The sequence below is a fragment of the Haliaeetus albicilla genome, chromosome 12, assembly GCF_947461875.1.
Source record: "Haliaeetus albicilla chromosome 12, bHalAlb1.1, whole genome shotgun sequence".
NCBI classification, from domain to species: domain Eukaryota; kingdom Metazoa; phylum Chordata; class Aves; order Accipitriformes; family Accipitridae; genus Haliaeetus; species Haliaeetus albicilla.
In genome coordinates this window covers 39215062-39225050 of record NC_091494.1, presented here as the reverse complement: position 1 = coordinate 39225050, position 9989 = coordinate 39215062, and the positions used below count along the sequence as shown (strand labels likewise).

Below are 9989 nucleotides of genomic sequence, written 5' to 3'. Positions count from 1 at the left end.
CAAATCCATATCAGTATTACCAAAATTAATACTAGAACATGGATTTCAGTTTGATACATAGCCAGCTCTGCAAAGCTGCATTGATTTGCTTCGCATGTTGCCTCAAAGTAAGAAGAGAGCACAGGAAGATCAATGATGTTTAACTTACAGGGGTAGAACACAAAAATGAGGAAGTTTTTTTCAGAGGAAATCAAAAGGAGTTACGTGCAGACTAAACACGTGCAGGCGAGACCAGGATGAGGTTTTTGTTTAGTCTTTTCAATTCTTTAAAACCTTAGCAAGGTTAAACGGCACAGTAACAGGAACCACGAAGTTACAGACAAAAAAAACCAAAATAAGCTGTGTTAAGCTAAATGTAATAGGCAAGAAGAAGAAAAGATCAACAATTTGCTACTTTCACAGCCTTTGCAAAAACCTTTTTCAGACCACCAGAAGCAGGAAGCCTATAGGGTCAGTAGATATAGGGCATTAAAAGGAGTATTTGGGGAGAAAAACCTTTAACAAGCTACATTAAATCAGTAACCCCATACTGAAAAAAAATGGGGAGGATCCTCTATTAGAAATATGCAGGGATAGTATTAATGAACCTACTCAAATTTAAGTGCTACTAAAAGAACAAATTAATACTAAGAAAAAGTGGTTGATCGGGGTGGTATTCCAGATTTCTGAGGGGGGAACACCTGTGGCTATTCATAAACAAAGATAAGCCTAACTTAAGTGTTACTTTTGAGGAAGAGATCATGGAAACATCTAGTACTATTCCTTGAAAACCTTGCTCCATTCTTAGCAACAATCAAAAACAAGGCAAAAAAATCATTAGGAAATAATACACAACAGATCAAAAACATCTTTATGCCTTCATTATGTAAATCTGTATGGGGCCCAGATCTTGAATACTGGGTGCATTTCTTGCCAATAAAGAGAAAATGGCAAGGATAATCAGAAGTGTGAAATGCTTTTAAAGGCAAAAGAATTAGACTGCAACTTTGGTTTACAAAGGAGGTGACTTAGAAGATATTAATGTCCACAGTGTATAAATAAATAGAAAATTATAACTCACCATTTTTAGTAACTCATTTTGTTTTGTGCCCCTTGTTCTTACCAGGCAACGTGTTGAAAATTAAAGGAAATATTTTTCTGGTAGTGTACAATTAAACTGTAAAACACATTGTCATGGTATCTTAGAAGCTAAGAGCGTAAATAGAACAAAAATGGGAAGAAATGGCCATCAAATACAGTTAAGTTATTTTTGTCTCAGAAAAGCCTTAAAGCATGGATTGCTAGAAGGTGGGAGGATATAAACTGAGAGTGTTGTTATGGCACTTCTTCCTTATGTTGTTTGCATTTGCATTTGCCACTGCTTGAAACAGGTGGTCTGCAATATGGCTGCTTATATTTACGCTTCAAGCTCCACCTTTTCTTTTGTGTGCTTAAAGCCTCAGGTAGCAAGACATTCTTGTTAATTCCTCAGGCTAGCAAAGCTGGGCAGGTAAGCACCACAATACCCACTTCAGGTATTTGATGTTTATTATACGTTTGCTTTCTAAACAGCCCTGTCCTTCAGTGCACTGGTGCGCTTCTGGTGACCTTTGAACTGCTTTACTAGCCCTGTTGTGGAATTTGAAAAGATAAAAATAGTTAACTGTTTCTAATCCCAAGTATTTAATATTTATAAAAGGCAATGGGTAAGAGTGTAAAAGCACTGGTCAAAGTAACATTTAATAATCTGCTATTACGATTGTGTCCAACCTGTTGTCACCGTGAGAATCTGCACATCTAACTCTTCAGCCTCTCGAAAATCCAGGTGGGCGTGCGGCTGAATCTACCATTCCTTCAAGTATCAGTTACTAGTTAAAACGTGGCAACTCCACTTGAGCCTGGGTTTTCTCTGTTGGAGCGCTTGCGGAAGGCTTTCCACAAACAGTTCACGTCTCTCTTAAGCATCTGTGAGGCTTTGAGGTCGGGGAACTTCACTGTGAGCCCCAGCCAGGACCAAACTGAAGCACGCTGCCTCACCGCTGCTCCTGCGCGCCAGCCAGGAGCCGAGCGGCTCTCTGGGTGGACAAACCGGGAGGCCGAAAGGCATCAGGCCGCCACTTAGCAAAGGCTGGGAGGGGAGAAATCGCCGTTCCCGTCAGGCCAAGGGCGATTCGCGGCCCACGGGCGCGTAGAGGGAGAGGCCTCAGCCAGGCGACGAGTCGGCGCCATTAGTCCGCGGCCCGCCGCCCGCTCTGCGCAGGCGCAGCCGCTCGCGCCTTTCCTTGCGTGGGGATGGGGGAAAGCACGGGCCCCTCCGGGCGGGGCGCTGCGGGCAGTGACGGCGGCGAAGGCCACGCCTCTAAGGAGGAGGGGAACTTCCGGCCGCGAGCGCAGAAGCCGGTCAGTCGGCCGAGCCGCGGTCCCGCCCACAGGGGAAGGGGGCGGGGATTCCGGCCAGTTCGGGCCGCTTACATAACAGAAGGGGCGGGTTCTGCGCCTGCGTCACCAGCCGGTTCCCAGCAGCCCCCGCGCCCCCCCTATATAACCGGCATCCGGGCGGCGAGGCGCTCTACATTCGGTGGCCCCCACCAACGGCGTCGGATCCTGCCCTACCTTTCGACACCCGTTTTAAGTGACCGGGATCGTCTCGCCCACCGCCACCATCACCATGCCCGGGTATTCCAGCGACAGGGATAGAGGGTGAGTCCGGGGGCCCGGCCGGCGCTAGCCGCCGCCAGCGTCCGGACTCTTAGACCGACTGTGGGGTTCTAGTGGTTGGTGGTGGTTGTTTGTTTTGTTTTTTTTTAAAGCCGTTTAAAATGGCGGCGAGTCGCGGGCGCTGGGCCCTGGAGCCCTTCTCCTCAGCTCTTGCCTTCTGGAGGTCTCCGGAGCTTCGCGAGGAGAGGCCGGGGGAGGGGAACTGGCTTGAGGAGCTCTTGGCGATGGCGGCCGCTGTGCGTGGGTGGCTGCACGGTCTGGGACGGGGCTGGGTCCATCCGCCTCAGCGCAGCCCCCGCTTGTGTGTGGCCGCTTAGGAGGGGCGCGGGTGGTTTTTTTGTGGCGGGGAAAAGGGACTCGCCCCCCCCCCCCCCCCCCTCCTCCGGGGATGTACCCCCGAGTACGGATGGTCCACGCAGAACTCGATTCTCCCCCCCCCGTCCCCAGTGGGGGTGGGCTAGGGAGCGGCGGGCTGGCTGGAGGTTTGTGGGTCAGTGGGTTGGCCGGGCGCTTCGTCGATGCCGAAGGCTCGGGGAGCTCTCGGTAGGGCGGTTCCCTTTTCCTCCCTTCCCCCTCACAAGGGACGGCGGCTCTGGCTGTTGCTGGCAGAAGCCGGCCGGCTCCCGCTTTGTGTTGTGTAAGCGGATGTTAATGGCCGGCCCCGCCATGCGGTGACTGAGGGGAAATCAAAATGCCGGCTGCTGCTGCCTTTGTTCCTCCTCCTCCTCCTCCCCCCGCCCAGCTCAGACTCTAAAATGGCAGCGGCTGGAAAATGTGGCGTAGACAGAAATGAGAGACAAAGGAAACAGCGCTGGCAGGAAGCAGCGGCCACTCTGGGAGCGCTGTGTTGGGCTGGGAAGGATCGCTGCCAGCGCCTTGCCCGGGCAAAATTGGGGAGCAATCGGGGCGGGGGAGGGAGCCCCAGGCTCGGATCCAGTTTAGCGGTCCTCGGCGCAGGGTTTAGCGTTGCTTCGAGCTGCGCCTCGGGGCTGCCAGGAGAGGCTTCGAGATGAGCCTTTTCTGAATGCAGGGACCGAACCTAAAACGCTAATGTAAAATGCACTGCCTCATAAAAAAAATCGTTATTGAGAGAAGTCTTATCTTTGGAGATACAAGAAAGCGGTTTATGGGAAAGTTATCCCAAGGTTTCATAACTGCCCCTGCCCACTTTCTGCAGGCTGACACACAATGGGAGTGTCACTTGGGTGGGAAACCATTTTGAGCATGGGGTAATACAAAGGTGTTAACGTCCTTACTTTGCCGTTGTTGTAACTTGCTAATAGGCCTAACCGTTTCATTTTAAGAACACTGCAAAGATATGTGTTACCTTAGCTTCTGAATATGAATTGTAGCTAGGCAGATTGTGGCATCTGCAGCTTAAGTATGTTTTTTGAAGTTTCGGTATCCTGTAGGTGGGGTTTATAAATCTGAATTGTAAAGCTACAGATAGATACCGCAGAGATAGTGGTTAAGCTGTATAAGAGGACCAAAATGTTCCTTTGGATTATATGTTATGATCTTCTTCTCCAGGTTTGGAGCCCCCCGTTTTGGAGGAAGTAGAGGTGGACCTCTTTCTGGAAAGAAATTTGGAAATCCTGGGGAAAAACTTACAAAAAAGAAATGGAATTTAGATGAGCTGCCCAAATTTGAGAAGAACTTCTATCAAGAACATCCTGATGTAGTGAGACGTACTGTGGTATGTACCCTAACTCATGCAAAAGTAAACAAATAAGTACAAACATGCTGAAGGTCATGGGGCCCAACAGGTTTGCATGGGGTAACTTAAAAGATAACTTTGCTATCAAACCTTATTTCTAATAATGGGGCTTATTTTGTCTTGCAGCAAGAAGTTGAACAGTACAGATCAAGCAAAGAAGTCACAGTTAGGGGCCATAACTGTCCAAAACCGATTATAAACTTCTATGAAGCTAACTTTCCTGGTAGGTGAAGACTAGCTTATTGGTTGCTCTTCTAGGCTTGATTAAGACAAAGTCTAAGTTAATAAGTTTCAATTTTCTCTTCAAGCAAATGTTATGGAAGTAATTCAGAGGCAGAACTTCACTGAACCAACTGCTATTCAAGCACAAGGATGGCCTGTTGCATTGAGTGGATTGGATATGGTTGGAGTGGCACAGACTGGATCAGGGAAAACACTGTCTGTAAGTTTTGATTGTAGCCTGGAATACTGCTGGATTTCAGCAGTGAAAGTATGGCCTGGCATAATGCAGGCTGAACGCTTCTGGGAAGAGATTGTAATGAAACTTTTCTTTCTTCTAAACAGTACTTGTTGCCTGCTATTGTGCATATAAATCACCAGCCATTCCTGGAGCGAGGAGATGGACCTATTGTGAGTATTCCTAAATGAAAGGGGATCTTAATTTCTAGAGAATGTGATTATTTTTTTTACAGTCCCAATTGTCCATGCTTATAAGAGTCCATAGCTGTATTGTGTTTCTCTGTATGACTAAAGTGGTTCCATGTTTTGGTAGTCTCCCAAGAACATCCTACAAGCTCTGGTTGGATTGTCCTTAAAATTGTGCAGAACAGGGCTACGTGTCCTGTTTTGGAAATTGCTGTCCCCTGGAAGCTAGTGACTTTCAGATATCATACCACGTAGGTCAGTGTTTGGTGGTAACTGGGATGCTAGGTAATTTGGTTTGCTGGTTCGGGCTACTTAAATCCACTTTAGTCATTCTGGCACTGAAGGAATATATGACTGCCTTCCCACTTAGGACTAGTTTCAGACTAGAAGCTTCAAATAGGTATTGAACTAAAAGCTGGGCATCTTCTTTCCAGTGTCTTGTGCTGGCACCAACTCGTGAACTGGCTCAACAAGTGCAGCAGGTAGCTGCTGAATATAGCAGAGCATGCCGTTTGAAGTCTACATGTATTTATGGAGGTGCTCCAAAGGGACCACAGATTCGTGACTTAGAAAGAGGTATGGATTAGCCTTGATGCATCTGTGTATGAGGCAATGTGAAAACTACTTAAACTGACTTTACTGCTTGGTTTTTAGGTGTGGAAATCTGCATTGCAACACCTGGAAGACTTATAGACTTCTTGGAAGCTGGGAAGACCAATCTCAGGAGGTGTACTTACCTTGTCCTTGATGAAGCTGACAGGATGCTTGACATGGGATTTGAACCTCAGATCAGAAAAATTGTGGATCAGATAAGAGTGAGTATAAATGGTTCATGCATTTATCACTATTGCAGAAACAAATGCCACTATGCTCATTAAAGCAAGGGCAGAGCAATTAACTTTTTCAGGCTTGCCTGGGGAGACTTTTTTTTGATTGGGCATTTGGCTTGACTGTCTATTGATCTTGTACTGACCTAGTCTCCTTCTCCAGCCTGACAGGCAAACTCTGATGTGGAGTGCCACATGGCCAAAGGAAGTAAGGCAGCTGGCTGAAGACTTTTTGAAAGAATATGTACACATCAACATTGGTGCATTAGAACTAAGTGCAAATCACAACATTCTTCAGATTGTGGATGTGTGTCATGATGTAGAGAAAGATGACAAGTAAGTAGTCAGTGGGGGCAAAGCATTCAGGTTGTCTTTTAATGGTTAGTTTTAGCTTATGAACTGTGGAATGAATTTGTCTTGATGTATTTTAGACACCAGTCTAAGACTGATAAAAAAATTTAAAAAATCAGGCTGTTAAAACTGAAGTTGTGTAGTACAAATTAATCCCAGCTCTAACCATCTCTTTTAATAGGCTTATTCGTTTGATGGAAGAAATAATGAGTGAGAAGGAAAATAAAACAATTGTTTTTGTGGAAACCAAAAGACGGTGTGATGATCTTACCAGGAAAATGAGGAGAGATGGGTGAGTCTTAACAGCTTGAACTTCAGTGAGCTACCTTAATAGTATGAGCATGCTCTTGATTCTTCATGAGTGACCACTTTAACTATGGTAATAAAACTGCCAAATACAGTGACACCAGGTGTCAGTTAAAATGCTAAAACTAACTCTAGAAGCCCTTTGGAATTTGCCAGTAGTGCCAGTTGCCCTATCTTTGACTAATGAAGCCACTCAAGGAATGGTCTGATGTCAATCAAGTTCTGTATTTTCAGGTGGCCAGCAATGGGTATTCATGGTGATAAAAGTCAGCAGGAGCGTGACTGGGTTCTAAATGGTGAGTATTTTGGCAATTTCTGCAAGCATATGATCTGTGTTACTTAATGAAGAAACTGATGAGTTGCTTGTGTTACAGAATTCAAACATGGAAAAGCACCAATCCTGATTGCTACAGATGTTGCATCCAGAGGTCTAGGTTAGTACAACTCGTAATGCCAGTTGCCCAAAGCTATTTAAAGAAAGTCTATTGCTTTCTTTAACCTCTGCATTTTTCTAAGTTTTCTTCACATAAAGGTGCAGTCTTTGTGGCAAGGCCTAGGCATGACAATCGGAGGACTCGAGGGGGATGGAGGACTAGTGGAAATGATCGGCTGGCTGCTTCCAGTCAAATAGAGAGGTGAAAGCTGAGAGCATTGTGTGCCAGTAATCTTCAAAAGGCAAAGATCATCCTTTAAACTACTACCCCATAAACTGTTCTCTCATGAAATAAGCAGTTTCATTCACAGTTCACTTTGCCCTGGTATTTCTCTTCTCTCCATGCTTTGCATGATTTGCCATGGTGCAGTACTGTTAGTTTTGTGCATACTGTCTGCTGTGATCTGTGGGTCTTTGAATTTCAGTGAGTTTGCTGAAATGTCGAAGAAAATAATTACAAACTTCAATGTTCAATGAAATTTTTTTTCAACCATGAAATGGAGAGAGCAGCTTTAAAATGTACTAAGCCTTGTACAAATTGGTGAGTACTGGCACATGAAATCTGAGAAAAAGTCCACCTCTCACTTTAGCAAGTGGGGCAGGAAAGCAATGGCTTTTCAAATGCCTTTGAAAGTCGAAGTTCCTCCACCTATACATAGTCGTCATGTCGAGACCTGCCAGAGAGAGACACATTCTCAAGTGAACCCTGGCTTCTTGGAAGCGCTTGCCTAGACGAGACACAGTGCATAAAAACAACTTGGTGACTTTGGGGGGACAGGTATGTTTTTCTTGCAGCTGCGGTTCAAAGGTCTTGGCAAGACGAGCAGTGTGGCCCCTTTTTTTTTGAGCTTCTAATGAGTGTGTATGTGAAGGACCTTGTATGTTTTTACTCTAAGGTCCTCAAATGAGCACATGAAGAGGCTGCTGTGAGCTTTAGTGGCCCTACTGCAAGAAGCATTCAGATGTCACTTGATGATTTGTAAAGGGGACTCTTGAGTTGGGAATGACAAGCAAATGCATACTCCTTTATGGTAAGGTTTTGGATCACAGGGTGGGTGATGAGACGGGAACAGACGGAGTGTGCATAACTTTCTCTTCCACAATACTCATGCAGAAATGGATGATTCTAACACTGTTCTTTGCAGCCATTATTTCCGTTAAAAGTACGATTGTCTAATGTTTATCTTCGATTTGGCTGTTGTGGTGTGCAAAACTTTGTGCCTTGCTTTTTGCCACACTGCAACACTTTACAGATGTGGAAGATGTGAAATTTGTCATCAATTATGACTACCCTAACTCCTCAGAGGACTATATCCACCGAATTGGACGAACTGCCCGCAGTACCAAAACAGGCACAGCATACACATTCTTTACTCCTAACAATATTAAGCAAGTAAATGACCTCATCTCTGTGCTTCGGGAGGCTAATCAAGCCATCAACCCCAAATTGCTTCAGTTGATTGAAGACAGAGGTTCAGGTAAGTACTGTTCTTGACCACAGTGCATAGCTTTCCTCTTGGAACAAAATGGAAACTCAAATTCCACCCCCAACCTCGCTCCAAAATGGATGTGGAAGGTGGTTTAGCTACCAGTTACGGTGACCTGAAAAGGTATTTATTAACACCAATACCAAAAAACAACACCCCCCCTCCCCACTCATGCTGTGGTGCACCTATGGCTACTGCTGGCCAAAGATGTGCTTATGTTTGCTCTGAAATAAGACTTCAGGGCTCAGGTTTGTTGCTGTCTCATGACTACAAAAGATAGATGCAAGTGTCCTATTGGCAAGATAAAAGTGACTTTTTGCCTTGATGGCACCACTTGTATTCCAGGGGAGAGTATGAGACTCTTCTCATAGGTCAGACACAGCTTTCTGTATCAAAAGAGTCTTCATCTAACTAGAGTCCAGTTAGCAACTGGAAAGCTTTTATAGTAAGTTTGCCTTGCTGGGGCAAAGAAGGAAGGATTTTCCTCTTACTAGCTGAACTCATTTGGTGGTATGTAAAAATGCAGCCTTTGATACATATATAACTATGTCTTGTCTTTTTTAATAGGTCGTTCCCGAGGTGATCGACGTGACAGATATTCTGCGGGCAAAAGGGGTGGATTTAGTAGTTTTAGAGAGAGGGAGAACTTTGAGAGAAACTATGGTGCACTAGGAAAGAGAGACTTTGGAGCAAAAACTCAAAATGGGGCCTACAGTGCCCAAAGTTTCAGTAATGGAACTCCTTTTGGAAATGGCTTTGCAGCTGCAGGCATGCAAGCTGGCTTCAGGGCTGGTAACCCTGCAGGAGCTTACCAGAATGGCTATGATCAGCAGTATGGAAGTAATATTGCAAATATGCACAATGGCATGAACCAACAGCAGTATGCATATCCTGCCACTGGTGCTGCTCCTATGATAGGTTACCCAATGCCGACAAGTTATTCTCAATAACTTAGTGTATTTAAATGTCTCAGTTTTTCATAATTGCTCTTTATATTGTGTGTTATCAAAACAGGATAGTTATTTAAGAAATGGGAAATGCAGAAATGACTGCAGTGCAGCAGTAATTATGGTGCACTTTTTCGCTATTTAAGTTGAATATTTCTCTACATTCCTGAAACAATTTTTAGTTTTTTGTACTAGAAAATGCAGACAGTGTTTTCAAAGTAAATGTACAGTGATTTGAAATACAGTAACAGAAGGCAGTGCATGGCCTTCCAATAAAGATATTTGAAGACCGAATTTTCTTTCAGATGGCAATTTTCTCAACATGTGCACAACTTTACATTAATGGAATGTCAAATGTTTTTATATTAAATTCTAGAAAGGTTTCTCAACTGTGTCTGATTAAACATTTAAGCTTATACAAAAACCAGCCTTGCCTTGATTGGGCTAGATTGCTTAGCATGGCAGGCTCTGCTTTGATGGGGAAGAAAACTAAAGCTGGCTTCTAAGTAACTGTTGGAAACAGTACTCTTCCTTGTCTCACTAGTGTAGGGCCAGTTTTTGGAAAAGATCCGCTGGAGT

The 9989-nt window shown here is 44.8% G+C and overlaps 1 protein-coding gene across 2 annotated transcripts; it reads left to right on the top strand.

Annotated features, from left to right (window-relative positions):
- Positions 1-2515: 2515 nt before the first annotated feature.
- Positions 2516-9793, top strand: DDX5 (DEAD-box helicase 5). Of its 2 annotated transcripts, none has more exons than XM_069799302.1 (13): positions 2516-2655; positions 4228-4393; positions 4541-4637; positions 4723-4856; positions 4979-5044; positions 5494-5635; positions 5714-5874; positions 6050-6222; positions 6419-6529; positions 6778-6839; positions 6918-6977; positions 8230-8454; positions 9031-9793. In XM_069799302.1, exons 1-13 carry the CDS (start codon positions 2648-2650, stop codon positions 9411-9413), a joined length of 1788 nt encoding a protein of 595 aa, XP_069655403.1. In that variant the 5' UTR covers positions 2516-2647; the 3' UTR covers positions 9414-9793. The 2 variants fall into 2 exon arrangements, with proteins under 2 accessions (XP_069655403.1, XP_069655402.1); XM_069799301.1 differs by having other exon boundaries at positions 2522-2679.
- The last annotated feature ends 196 nt before the right edge of the window (positions 9794-9989 follow it).

Excerpts from the sequence above, each read along its gene's own strand:
- DDX5 (XM_069799301.1), top strand. The coding sequence starts at position 2,648 with ATGCCCGGGTATTCCAGCGACAGGGATAGAGG. Across the intron at positions 6,840-6,917 it reads GCGTGACTGGGTTCTAAATG|AATTCAAACATGGAAAAGCA; the intron begins GTGAGTATTTTG and ends CTTGTGTTACAG. Across the intron at positions 6,978-8,229 it reads TGTTGCATCCAGAGGTCTAG|ATGTGGAAGATGTGAAATTT; the intron begins GTTAGTACAACT and ends AACACTTTACAG.